Source organism: Harmonia axyridis, chromosome 1, assembly GCF_914767665.1.
Source record: "Harmonia axyridis chromosome 1, icHarAxyr1.1, whole genome shotgun sequence".
Classification (NCBI taxonomy): domain Eukaryota; kingdom Metazoa; phylum Arthropoda; class Insecta; order Coleoptera; family Coccinellidae; genus Harmonia; species Harmonia axyridis.
Genome location: NC_059501.1, coordinates 65,564,582 through 65,579,792, shown reverse-complemented (window position 1 = coordinate 65,579,792; position 15,211 = coordinate 65,564,582). Strand labels below are relative to the sequence as shown.

At 32.6% G+C, this 15,211-nt stretch overlaps 1 protein-coding gene across 7 annotated transcripts in view; it reads right to left on the bottom strand.

Annotated features, from left to right (window-relative positions):
- Positions 1 to 15,211, bottom strand: part of LOC123670909 (formin-binding protein 1) — a 91,872-nt gene that overhangs the window by 10,122 nt on the left and 66,539 nt on the right. For all 7 annotated transcript variants that reach the window (XM_045604488.1, XM_045604492.1, XM_045604494.1 and 4 more), the window contains exons 4-7: positions 8,780 to 8,924; positions 8,167 to 8,328; positions 7,823 to 8,107; positions 5,425 to 5,652 (exon numbers count right to left, since the gene is read on the bottom strand). In XM_045604488.1, coding sequence (XP_045460444.1) covers positions 5,425 to 5,652; positions 7,823 to 8,107; positions 8,167 to 8,328; positions 8,780 to 8,924 — 820 coding nt within the window. The remainder of the gene's footprint in view (positions 1 to 5,424; positions 5,653 to 7,822; positions 8,108 to 8,166; positions 8,329 to 8,779; positions 8,925 to 15,211) is intronic.

The following is a 15,211-nucleotide window of genomic DNA, read 5'->3' as shown; positions in this document are numbered from 1 at the left end:
CACATCTCATCCACACATAATTAAGATGTATGATTGGTGTCTGAATAATAAGTTCCCATAAATATTGAAAACCCTAAAAACATTCTTATAGCAAAAGAGAACAGAGATCACAAAAAGTAGAAAACAATAGACCAATAATCCTCACACCACTTTTAGGAAAGCTACTAGACAAGGTAATTAAAGAACAAATTGACAAACATTTCCAAAAGTATACCCATTCGGTTTTCGTGAGAAAAAATGACAATTCACTCTCTCACAATGTTTATCTCCACACATGAAATGCACAAAAATAATATAAAACAGCAGCCTCAGCTAATATGAATAAAACTTTTATTAGTAGGTACACACATAAAGGGTTTACTATACAAAGTGGCTATAAATATATATTATTATTACTACATAAGGTGCACATTTATCTTATCCATAATATAAAATAAATGGAGGATAGAAAACTGAGAACAAAAATAAATTATTCAACATGCCACCTATTCACTTTAATGCAATGTGCACCTCAAGTATCACCCTTGTTTCCAGTTTACAACATCTATTGCAGTGACATTGGCAAAACACAATGAGAAATACTTCAATTTGTAGATGAATAATGGCAATTTCACTTGATTAAACATTAAATCGATGAATTAGGAAATTACAATTATAGATAAATTCCACCTGATAATACTATAATATTCAATTAGGAGTCCCCAACTATCTTGATAACTAACCAGGGAAAGAGTGAAGCCGAGTCCAAAAAATTACAAATCTGGATATTCAAATAGACAAGCCAATACATGTTCAAAGTATGGAGAACATTATTAACGAATGTTTTCAAAGAGAATATGAACTTTATATCTAAAATTAGAAAAGATGCAACAATTTTGAAGCTCTCAAAAAATAATATTTTCTGCAACCATCAAAAAATGTTGACATTTTTGTACTATTTTCAAGTGCAAAAGCCATCAATTCCCTTACTGTATAAAAATTTGCTTGTTGCTTAGCAACACTTTCAATCCTAGGATTAAAAACGCTACTTTTAATCCTAGGACTAAAAGTAATTGCATTGTTTTTTATTTTAATTTGACTTGGTTGGGGAAAAAATAGTATATATCATACTGACAAAAAGTTCCTCTTTTTACTCGCAATTTTGCATTCGCTCGGCTGCGTTCCGCCTCGCAACTGCAAATATTGCTCGTAAAAAAAATATGCACTTTTAATACTTATAATATAATATACTATTATTATACCCATAGAGAAAACAAAGCATGTAAAATATATCTAAATTATAACAATCAGAATCGATGAGGAAGTCTTACATTGCCAAACCTTAAGGTCAAGAATAGAAGAAGAAGAATATTTTGTCTATGAAACAACGAGAGTTTACCACGTTACCTCTAACCATTTACTATCGACGTCAGTTCACTGTGAGTAGTACCTGCCATAAACAACTATCGAGTGAGACTATAGAGAATTCGAAAGTGTGGACAGTGAAATTATAAGAAAAATGGAAGATTTAAATATTAACAAGATTCGAAAAAGAGTGTGGATAGTGAAAATGCCTAGATATATATCAGAGAAATTGATGAACCTTGAGGATGGAACTCACATTGGTGAAATGAAAATAGTGAAAGATGGAGAGAAGCCAAGTGAAATATCACTGCATCTGCAACCATCAACAATGAGTAATAGCCAAGAATGGGAAGAAATACCTAGTATTATTCCAATGAAAAGAGCACGTGACTTGAACCAGGTGATATTACCCCTGATAGAAAATCCAGATGATATTTCCATAGAAGGTCGCGTAAGGCATAAATTGGAAATGCAACCTCGTACTGATGAAAAGTTTTTGAATAAGGCAGCAGAAAAAATGATAAAGGCACAAGAGCCCGAAAGGACTACTATATTATTAAAACGGCATGTCAACAAATTCATACCATTGAATAAGCCAAAAGAAGTTGAAACAAGGAGGCCCAAGGAAAAATTGACGAAAAAAGAAGATAATGAAGTGGAGGCAATATTATTTGATCTTTTCGAAAAACATGAATTTTATAAAATAACAGATTTGGTGCACTTAACAAAGCAGCCGGTAGTGCATCTTAAAAAAATTTTGCATGAACTGTGCATATATAATATGAAGGGCCCCAACAAATTCATGTGGACATTGAAACCTGAATACAAACATTATTAAGTTTTATTCTGTCTATTTAATTGACGAAATGCATTTTTGTAAATAAGATTATATTTATTTTGTAAATAATAATATATGCTTGTATTATAAATAAAATTATAGTTATTGTCAATGGACTTTTTCGTTTTTTTTTAAATTTTCTATGGTTCTAGTTATTTCATCAACAAGAAATTTTGCACAAAGTTTGAAATTGTTGTTTTACATCTTAATGCGCATTTTCATCTCGATCATATATGCAGTTTGAGATAAATAGAAAAACAAAATTTCAAACGGCCATATTTTCGTTACTCATAGTCGTATTATGCCCATTAAAGAATTTAACCAGGTATTCAAGATCACAACCTATCCCGAAAATTTCAAGTTTAATGTGGCCTCATCAATGATAACACTTAACAGGAAAATTTGGACGTTTATCTTCCCGATTAGTTTCAAACGAGGTTCTGCGCAACTCAAATCGTATATAACTAATATACGATTATAACGTATATAACTATATATATTATTTCTCTAAGGACATAACCTAATTGTGTCACATTGTGTTTGTGTTTAGTTTTGTTGGAAAATTCAAAATTGAAATTTGGATTCAGAATATTCAGATCATGAATTATCATTTAATGATAATTTATAATAATAATTTATATTTTATGCTGACTTTGGCATCACAAAAGCACAGAACATTATACTTAAATTCTTGATTTCTCTGTGATAACCATCGAAATTTTGCAATGTTGCCAAATATATATCCTGTTTAGCTAAACATTAGTAATTAGCAAACGGTGCCATCGGTAGAAATTATAAACATCGGTTAATACTAAACATTGATTACGTAAACAGTGTTTATTTTTTGAAAGGTGCAACTGGTCCTCAATGTGATCTGATCACCGGTTACACAGAACAGGCAAATTTAGACGTTTATCTTCCGATTAGTTTCAAAAGGAATCTGCGCAACTCAAAACGTATATACATGACTTATAGCCATAACCATAAACATTATTTCTCTATGGACATAACCTGATTATGTCACATTGTGTGTGAAATTTTTGATTTCTCTACGATTAGCGTCGAAATTTTGCAACGATGCCAAACATATATCCTGTTTAGTTAACATCGGCAATTAACAAATCGGTAGAAATTATGAACATCGGTTAATACTAAACATTGGTGTTGGAAACAATGTTTTTGAGACCATTCCCAACCCAAAATTTGAAATTTACTCCAAATCAGCCCTATTCTTCAACTCGAATAGAAATGAATGATTTTGCGGAAATAAAGTCATTCTACTTTTTGAACAATCCAATATTGAATTTCCGTCAAGTGGAAACCAAAACAATGAAAAATAATGTTTCCTGTAATGTAACCGCAAAACAGTGCACTTGCCACCAATCTATTTAATCAGTTGGCATAAGTAATATGTGATGGGTTTGCAAATATTCTGGTATTTAGATTTTGTTATTAAAGGTAACTTAAAAAAAAATATTCTGGAAAATGGATGTGCATGACAGTAAAGTAAAGATCGAAATTTATGTGTGCGCACAATATTAATTTGAAATATTCGAGCTTGATCTTCATTTCTCAATTTTATTTTCGCCTATCTCTAACTCTTTTTTGTTCAATAAATACCTACTCATACTTATTAGAAAAATTTTAGGATTATTACTGCATTTCACTTAATCGGGGTAGATACAGCTCTGTACGGCTATAGCCTACCGGGAACTGCGACCACATTGAAACGAAACCGACAACATCCTTAAGAGCCTTGGCTATTACTTTGTGAGCATCCAGAACTGACTACTTTCCCATGTGGCTGGTTCTGAGGTCAGTCAGCATCGGGCAATTGCACACTATGTGTTCGGCTGTTTCTACCTCCTTTCCACAGTCTGCCGACCTACCCATGCGGTATAAAAGGTATTTTACCGACACTGTCCTGTCAACAGTTCCACCATTACCCTAAGCTCAGCTCTTGGTAGCTTCAGGAGCTTTTTGGTATAGGTCAATGAAAGCACCACAATTTTCCTCCAGAGGGTTTTCCTATTGTCCCCCTCCCATTGTTGGACCACTGCCTTTAATTGGAATTTTCCAAACCCATAGAAGGGATCAGGACTAACAGGTGTCAACCTTGATGTTTTTTTGTGAGTTCATCGGCTTTTTCATTTCCTGCCCCAGTACCCATAGTATAGTTACTTTATTGCCTCTTGTCAGTTGCTTTATGGTTTGATAGTACTTCCATGTCAGTAGAATCCCCTGGCTATAGTTCCAGTGTGGCCTGGCTGTCCGTAGTGATGTAAATATGCGCTCAAATGTAGAAGCTGTCTCGGTTTGCAGGATAGATGCAAAATCTTATTGATTAAAAATCATCACTAGATGTGACTTCATCTACAGCATGACATATAAGCAGACAAAAGCACTTTGATGGTAAGGAATAATCTTTTCGAAAACTTTTTTTTTAAGTTAATTCTAAAATATCTTCTCTTTACTGTCACAATTTCTTTCACACTTTTAATTTTCCTTTCATCTATTGAAATTCTCTATAGGGGAATCTTGAAGAAATAGATATTCACTTTGAATCTGTGGTTATTGAAATACCAAACTCTTAGATGGCTCAATGGAGTTCAGTAATACATACAGGAATATAACTTGGAGAGGTGAGTGTGTTAATTTTCTAGTTCTTCAAGAGACAATTTTCACTCAAAAAATGAAATAAAAGATTATAATTTCAACGTCACAAGTTGTGAATTACATAAAAAAACCATGCTAAAATGGAGCCAGAATACTTACTAAAGAATTTTAAGGTAAGTTTAAGTCAATGTAGTCGTACCGCCATCGTCAGCAGAATAAGTACAAAGAAAATAAATTAATTGTAAGATAAGTATAAACAAAGAAAGAGAATTGTATTAAATTCATTCATATGTTGAGATTTCAATTGTAATTTTTCGAAGTAAACTGAAATATTAAAAAAAGAGAATACTTAAGAAGTTCTAAGGAGACCCCACCAAAAGAACTAAAAATTCAAGCTACAAAAATAGTAGAAGGTACGACAAACCTTAAAGTTATGAGGTGAATTTTGGAATTGGTTGATATTAGAAATATCTAAAAATACAGTTAAGACTCTAAGCCTATCAAAATATATGATTCCCTGATAAATTCAAATAGAAGCAACATTCATTCCATTGCTTTAAGATCAGATTTATAATTGAATCTTGGAAATACATCTTTAACATCTTAAAATAAATTAAATTACTCACCCCTCTATTGCCAAAAATTTGGAATATTCCAGTACGTTTTCTCATTGCTTTTCCCGATATGGTCCCTTTCACAGTATAGACACCATCTTTTATTTTATTACTAGGTTGGATATTATTGACTATGTGTGTACTTCCTGAATCACTACCACTTTTTGATAAATCTTCAAATGGTATATCTTCAGGGGGTTCAAAACCCGATTTATATCTTTCTATCACCATTTTGCTGTCCTGCAATGCAAAGAATTCAAATTACTCAAATAATTCAATGTAGAATCAGTTTTTAGGGAAAAAGCATGTATAATTATCAGAGAAATGATAAGAAAAATATTGTACCCTTAAAAACATTAGCATATTTACTATATGGTTTTCAATTAAATAGTGATATAAAACACATTGTTCTTGAATCCAGAGAAAATGTCTTATCAGATCTTTTAGTGTTATATAAGTTTCAGCACTCAGAGCTATATCAATTTAAAAAAAAAATCTTAACATACACTCAGTCGCATGAAAATTGCCACACTAAAAAAAACATCAAAATTTTACCGATTGTTCAATATTTTTTTCATATCCTAAAATATCTCAAATCACCGTGAAAAAATAGCTTATGAAAAAATCACTGTAAAATTCACACTATGGTAATTATTCAAACTAATAAATCAAACATGTATTTGGGCTATCATACTGATCCTATGGTCCTAGGCAGAGGATCCTGAGTTTTTCAGAGCAGATTTATTTCAAATCAAAAATAAAAAGAGTACACAAGGCAACAAAAAAATTTTAGGATTTTAGTCACCATCAAAGCCTTATGTTTCATGCCCTTAACTTGCATCTTGTGTAACTTATATTATCTCTAACACCAACATCAACAAACAGTAGTAAGAAGCCAGTGTGTTATTGGAGATTTGGATGACTTGAAGATATGAAGAACGACACAATATAAAATTATCTTATACAGAACATATACACCAAATGTTATGGATTATGGTACAAATTTGGTATATATTGGTGAAAAGTTAAATTAATATCAGCGTACATTAATATGTGAATATGGTAATAGAAACAGTAAAGTATCTTGTTAACAAGATATATGGCTCAATTTTCAATATAGTTGTTGACTAAGGATATAAATATGATTTATTGATATTTCATCGAGTATTCATGTTTCAGAAGATATCGATAAAAGCCTGAGGAGCTTTGTTTTTTTGGATTCTATGACATTCCACATACTCAATTAAACTATTTCATTTAGTTTTCCATAATATTGAGTAGTTTATTTCCAAAAGAAAAATCTCAATCGTATAATACCAGAAATAAAAATGTAAAACTTACAATACTACATTTTGAATATAACTCACAAAAAAAATGTGAGCTGTGTACCAACTCACAGTTTAAAGACATTAGTCAATCCCAAATTCGCCATCTCTCAAAAGATAGGCTAACTTGATAAGCAGAAAGGCGAAAAAAAATAACAAATGAAAAAATATTGCATTGATTCATACTGTGCATCTGCAAAGTCCGCATCATATCAAAAACCCTCTTCCTTCCAAATTTAAAATTGTTTATGTTGGATAGCAAATGTTTTTACAATATGATTTGTTTATGATCTAACATTTCCAGTGAGTTAGATTTCAAAGTCAAATTCATAAATTCAGATTGGTAATGATGGTTGGAAAAAGTCAAGTCTGGTAGAATATCTAAAACTGCACATTTATTTTGAGTTTAAGAGTATTTCCATAATGGCGTCAGTTTCAGAGTGTTTTTTGATTAAGTTTAGTATACTAGCCACCAAGAGTATTTTAATTTCTGAACTTGACCTTGCAGTAACCTTGAAATTAAAATTCAAACAAATTTTTTAATAACTCAAAAAAAAAGATAGACCATAACACTACATATCACCTTGATATAATTTTGATTTCTGTCCAATATATTCTTTTATGTTCCTAAATATTTGTTGTAGAGAATTTGTGGAATTGTATTTCTTATAAGACTGATTTTCATAATTTTATATAGAAACGGATCAGTAAAAAAGTAAGAAGAATATTCAAATAGTCTTATTTAGACATTGAGTTATTTTATTTCTTTTCCATTGTTAATTCATGATTAAATAAGTTTCATGAAAACTACAGTAAGGTATTATTTAAATCAAGATCAATCCAAAAATAGAAGAATTCTTTTAACATTAATCTGTGATATGCTTTGTTAAGTGTGATCTGGTTCATAAAAATCATTAAGTTATGAAAGCAACACTGTCATGCTAGAACATAGTTTTCTTATACGATAAATCCAATAATATGGGTGAAACGAAAAAGTTTCGACACATGAAAAGATCTAGTACGATCCAAATGGGCAAGACATAAAAATTTCAAAATGCTTGCACAATAAAACATATTATACTCACATCCTTTTCATCAATTATATCACTCGCCTTCAATATACCGTCCAAACACTTATTAATTATAGGAAACACATTTCTTTCAATTTTCACCGAACTATAAATAAAGTTTTTTATGTTCTTGATGCGTTTCTCGTCCAACTCTTGCAGATGTCTGAACACTTCAGGAAGTCCTGATCTATAATGCTGTCTTTGTAGTTCATTCGTCCTCTGCAACTGTTGCGCATATTCATTCTTGGTTGTATCACATATTTGAGTTTTATATTGGTAATTGGTTCTCTGCTTCTCCACCTGAAATGAGAACACTTTCTGGCTTACATTCTGAAAAAAAATCATTATCATTATGTTACCTCTGCCCTGGACAGGTTCAAATCAGCATCTGCTTTTTGGAAATTGTCTAATGCTTTCTCTGCATCACGGAATGCTTTGTCGTATGCTTTTTTCGACCTTTGCAAGGTGTCCAGTTGAGTTTGGAGAATTTGGGTCAGCCTCTGTCCCTCCTGAAGTTGTTTCTGAAAATTTTTGAAATAATTATTTATTAAGGTAAATCAAGAAATTTCATCTGGACAATATGGCAGAGACCCTTTTCCCTTACCATTTTTTATTAGAAGAATAAATGTTTCATTAAAGAGTAGCCTTTTGCAATGTTCACAGTTAAATTACTAAATTTTTGTGATGAAAAATCTCTTATAAAAGATGTTTCATAAATACATGGAAATATTTAAGTTCATTCTAGATTATCTAAACTCTGAGTTTGTATTTTGTAGGAAAGGAGAATGATGTATTTGCATATTTTAATTTTGGGATGTTTTCTTTCTAACAGATTGATATTATGTCCTGAGATACTGACTTGTCAGCACTTTATATATGAATGAGAAACCTTCTCAAATAGAAGTAAGTGAATTAATTGCTTTTGCTTACAGTTTGGGCATTTGGAAAACATCCATTGAATTGATTTCTTACCTTTCTCTCTTCCCTCAGGTCCTTCACTAACGCATTAAGTTCTTTAATCACTTTGGACTGTAAATCCTCTGCTATAACTTCATGTTGTCCTGCTAGATCGTTCACTTCATCTGTAAGAATTTTGAAAGCTCTACAGGAAGTGTACCTGTAAATAAAAAAATCATTATGGAGATTAACTGAATTTTTTCAGTTTGAATTCAATTACAGTGAAGAGTGTAGCAAATATCACATCCAGGTTTTTTAATATCAAAGAATCAGGTAGAAATGATTTGAGTTCTGTATGGATTTGTTATTGTATTTGAAAGCTGAAGTATACCATCCCCTTATCCACGAGACAAGACTGCAACATTCAATTTACGAAGAATTAAAATTGAGGTTAGCGTCAATTGACATCCATGTCATCACATTATTTTCGAATTTTGAGACAGGGATGGTATCTAACGATAAGGTACAACCAAGATGTCTAAAAACCAGGTGTATGGACTGATTAGCTTTTGTTTTGCCAATTTTGAGAATATTAGTTAAGCTTCGTTACGTCAACTGTAGGTAGCGCTATCAACAAATTAAGATTCTTGTTATTTATTATTTATGAGTTTTGTGCCATTATGTACAGTCCATTCAGGAATTATTGACATCCCGGGTGGCTATGGAAAATCGAAATTAAGTTGGTACTGGCTCATTCAGTAACATTTTGAATTGCAGATTTCGGGTTGGCATTGGAAATGTCATTGACAAGAGGTTAGATTTCAGTATGTTTCTGTTATTGGTTTTGATCGAAGAAATTTTGAAACTTAAAAGTTGTATTAATTTCAAACACACATTCATTAGTTTATTTGAGTATTTCTCACAGTACTGTTTGAAAAAAGAAGAAGGCAAGTCATTACAACCTGGATTATTAGTGGAAGAAAACCTGTGCAATACGATTTCACCTTCAAAGAATCATTGAATGATTTGATTGTTACCAAAACCCGAGCCAAAAGCAACCAATATATCAGCCTGGATGAAAATTGACCAAAAAGCATCTGGATTTTAATCAATCAAAGACAACATTACATAAACGTAATTGGTTACAAGTTCAAAACAGTTAATAAAAGGAAAATTCTTATTGATAAACAGAAAAATATAATAAGTTGAGTACGATTTTATGGTGAATACAGAGAATATTTGCAACAAAATGTGAAATTCATTTATCTGGAGGAAACTTGGTTATTTGAAAATGCCAGCATTATTCAACAGTAGACTCTAGAAAGAAAACAAAATGTTTTTCAAGTATATTCAAGGGTAAAAGTAGAAGGAGCACTATTTTGAATGCTGGATATTTGGATTTTTACCTGGATGTTTTGTTTTGACAGTGGTGATCATGAGGATTATATAAATCTATGAAGAGAGAATTATTTTATGATTGGATTGCTAAACAAAGTCTTGGCATTGCATCTATAGCTTATTTATATTTTATATTGAAATGAAGTATTGTTATATCTGTGTTTTGTTCTTCAATAAGTAATCCAAAAATCTAATAAATTCCAATTGCTTTATAGAATTTTTACTGAGTATTTAATTGAAAAATATATTCAGAAGAGTAACTTCAAGAATTTCTTCATCTCTTACCCCCTTGAAGATAATAATAGAATGCAATAAAATTTTAAAATTCACAAATTAAAAATAATTTCATGCAAAAATGCTTTTAGTGAGTGAGTTAAAGCTGTTATGGGCAAAATAATTTATGTAATTTAATAGAAACTAGTATACAAGCATTTCAATAAAAAACAGAAAACTCGAGTACAAAAAGTACCTATATTTTTCATACAAGTTTAATCAATCATTCATGTCATGAACAGTTTCAATAAATAGTGACTTTAGAAAGTAATTTACACATCGGCTGATAAATTGGTTCCAATTTTGAAAGTTACAGTACAACTGTGATGTCAAAATTTTTCATATACTAAATGGATTCTTTGAATTTTATTTCTGTCTTATTATGATACGGCTCTTCCATTCACTGAGCTACACTATTTAAATTTATCAACCAGTTTTTTCTGTTTTCTTTACCAGTTTAGACACCACAGTTAAAATGATCCATAAGAGTGATTTAATAAGAATTTTGCAAGCAGGTTGGTATCCAGTGTCCATCAGTAATGCAACAATTTTTGTAGAGCCTTTGGCGAAAAGGAATATGCCTATTTTAATGATCTTCAATGGGATCTTTCATGAGCGACTCTTAAATGAATAGATATCTCTTCATTGAATTTCCTTGAAATGAGATAGCATTTCACTATAGTTTTACGTTATATAATCTGAATTTCAATTTATGAAATCATGACTGTATGCGTCCCTTCGTAATAATCGTAATTTCGAAAATTCAGGATCTTTCGGATACAAAAATGATGAAAATAATTTAAACTGGTCATTTCTATGATGAACCATAGCAATTTTTAGTGATATTTTTGTAACCAGAAATAAAGCCGCGACTAGACGTTCATGGCCTACTTCGATGTCAATAATTCCTGAATGGACTGTACCTACATATGTATATCTTTCATTATAGTTATGATCTATGGAAGCAATTCTTGTAATTGAAATACCAATAAACTCTCTCTCTCTATTTTAAATATTTGAATTCTTTCCAGTAAACGTTTCTTTTTTCGTTTCACGACTTTGCACGATCATACTCGGTTACACATCGCTTTTGATTGGTCAGTATCGGGTTTTAATTAATGTATCCAATTAAAATCAACGGAAGAAGTTCGAAATGACAAGTATGACATTGCGGCGCCGCAACGAACTAAAACTAATATTTTCAATTTCGTCGAATGTCCTTGCATTCAAAATATGAGGAGTGCATACACCATGTTTTTAGACATCTTAGGTACAACTAAGATTCTATGCATCTTAGGAACAACCCAATGATGACAATTCCGTGCTCAAATTCGATTCTGTCTTCTGTCCGCCCAGAGTTTCTTTGGCGGCAATCCCCTATAAGGAATCCAGTGAGGAGGTCAAGCATATCCTTACTAAAATTCGAAAGTTTCTTAGATCTCGCAGTATCAAAGTTTCGAAGAAATTTTTTGAAATGATCCAACCCAGGAATATTTTGTCAGAGTGTTTCTCCTTCGGGTTTTTTCTTCTCCTGAAACTCTTTTTTTGAAGGTAGATTTAGCTATACCACAGAAAGGTTCTAGGCCAATGAAAGGCGTTGGTGCTCATTTTCTGGTAAGTAAATTGGCCTCTTTATTTCATTTTGAATATCAAATCTTGATGCCACATTTTATCAAATGCTTTTTCTATATCCAAGAATATTGCACCAGTATCTATAGAGAGGTTCATTTGCTCCTTTATATTTTCAGTTAGTCGATACCAGTTGGTGGATCGTTGAATGCTCTTTGCGAAACCCAAACTGGTCATCTGGATTTATTTTATTTCCTTCTACGAAATCCATTAATCTTCTGTGAATTAATTTCTCTATCACTTTACCAATTGCCGATAATAGGCTTATGGGTCTATAATTCGTTGGGTCTTTCTTGCAAATTAATATTGTATCTATCAGCCGTTTTCCATTTGTTTGGATAATATCCTGTTTTTAGTATGGATCTGGCTATTTCAACGATTTCATCTCGAGCTTCTCCTGGTAAGTTTTTAATTGTTTGATTTTTTATTCCGGGTGCTTTTCTATTTTTCAATGTAATTTCTTCAATTTCTTCTCTAGTCACTGCTTTTGGATCTTCTTCCATTTCATTTTTATCATTTTCTGCTATATTTCCTTGCATTTCAACTGATTGATTGAATTGGTCGTCGTTGATTTTTGGATTCATCTTAAATCGATGATTTTGCAAACATTTCTGCCTTTTCTTAATTTGTAATAGCTACTTGATATTTCCTTCTTCAATGCTGGTATCTTCGCTTTCGTTTTTCTTCCAGTTAGTGCTGTCGTCATTTTCCACAGTGATTATGGTCTTCCGTATCTTGTTCTTCTAGCTTCTTCTCCCAGTCTTCGTTGAACACTTGTCTGACTCAGTTTTTCACTTCGTTGGTCAATTTATTCAGGGTATCGTCCGCATATCACCTTGGTTACTATGGTTAGTAAGTTGGTGGTCCGTATATGTCAAATTCCTCAAAAACCGGTGACTATTTCCTCAAACTTCGGTGAGTTATCTGTCACCAGAGCAACCGTTCTTTTATTCTGGTCAGGTTCGGTAACCACGCCCACTCCGGTTGGCAGTTGTCATTTTAATTTTCAGATTATTATTCATGAATATTTTCCATGACATCTAACACCCAAAAACTTTTTTTTTTATAACCTCCAAAATTCTGTCAATAAAAAAATTAGTTGACCATTGACAAGTGTCAAGCGGCCTGTAAGTAAATACGAAGCAGGTTACCTGACATATTGATAACCATTAGTAACCGCTCTCAAATTCTCGGCGATATGCGGACTATAGCCTCAGTACAGTTTTGTCACCAGGGTTCAATGTGCGTCTATACTGTTTCTTCGCCTTGTTATTTTCCTCGAACAATATCCTGACGTCTAATGGGACCCACGGACGAGCAACTTAGTCGCCAACCAAGTTGACAACTAAGTTGGCAACCTAGTTGGCAACTTGGATTATCAACCGCCAACTAGCCCACACACGAGCAACTTAGTCGCCAACTTGAGAAGTTGTCAACTTGGTTGGGGACCAAGTTGCTCGTCTGTTGGTCCCATAAAGGTAGTGGACTCTTCTTTGGTATTCTTTTGATCTTAGCTTGGGTTCTTTAGCTTCGATTATTCTTTTTTCAAAATCCTCTATTTTTCATCTAACTGTTCTCTGCTTTTTATCATCACACTTTTTGTTTGAAAGATTTCTTTGAATTTTACACAATTGATTGTGTTTTTTGATAAGTAATGTCCAATCACACCACCAGCCCAAAAACTGTAGCAAACAGTGACACGTTCAGAAGGAAGGATATTTCTAACAATAATTCTTCAAGTTTCCGAGTGCCAAATGCGATAGCTCTGCTTATTAACGTAGCCTCAGAGGTGAAAATCGACCTCATCACTGAAGATGATTTGTCGATGAAAATCAAGATCGTTTTGATGCATTTCAAGTTCTTGTGTAAGCTGAATTTTAAAAACCGTTACGGAGATTATTAGCTCAAAACAGGGGTTCAATGCTATTTGCTCGGAGAGCGCTTAAACCTCTTATTTCTAATAATAACACGTGCGCACTGAGTTTATCCAGTTTCTTATTCATACAAACGAATAAACAGATCCTGTATGAAATTGAGATCGAAAATAATCGACTGTAAATTCCGAATATACTGCTTTCAGCACTTACTACGTGAGTTAATCAATCGTGCCCCGGAAGCATAGAGTTTCCTACGAAGTCCCCTAGAAGCATTAACCCTCTCGGCCTCAGTGAATATAAGAAGATTAACTAGTCAACGGGAGAATAATTATTTCATTCATTCTGGCCAATAAAGATTTTATTATTTCAACCTCCTGAACCGAAAGTATGAGTTGCACTTCAGAATGCTTTAAATAAACAAGCAAGTTACGCAGACGTGGATTCGTCGCGTGAAGAAATGATCGTTTTGGAATAGAAAACAAGGGACACTATTTCAGAGGACCCGTCTTAATTTTCAATGAATGACTGATTTGTTCAGGGGTAACAGAAAGTTTTCATATTTACACTAGTGAATAGAAAGTATTGTATCAAATTTCTGACTTGAAGTTTATTTCTCTAATTCTGTGGTTATTCCGTTCATTCTTCCACATCTTGTAGAACAAAATCGTGCGAGAATATATCAGAAACGCACTGTTTTTATGGTTATATTTTATTATTCTATGTTGGCACCCCGAACTTTCCGCCACGGCTTTATCTGTCAATTCATCAATTTGCCTTAAAGAAATCAGTTCTGCCAACCAACATATTTCAATGCAAAAATCACTAAATTATATTTATGGAAATATTTCATTAATTTCAATGAAAATGCAATTAGAGAAAATAATGTATAATACTCGTACAGAAGGCTCATTCTACCACTCGTTCATTCCAAAACTCGCCACTTCGTGGTTCGTTTTTGAATTTTGAACTCGTGGAAGAATATCAATGCCTTCTGCACTTATTACCGTACCGGGGATTCGTATACTGCATCCAAGGACGTTGCAATGGGGGGGGGGAGTACTGTGGGTAATTAGCACCCCCCCCCCCCAAGATTTCCAAAATATAAAATTTCAGAATTCTCTCAAAGACCAAAAACGAAAATTCTTCCATAAAATGAACCAATAATCTTTTTACTTTTCTTTAAATCTACACGGCAGCAAAACTTACTTAAAATTACTTTTATTGCACTACGAGGTTTATTATTTTCCCTTATCTACTCGTTTTTTCGGAGTCCCTCTTGTTTTTCCATCTGTGATTTTTGCATTCGTCACCGGTATACACTTACCCGTTG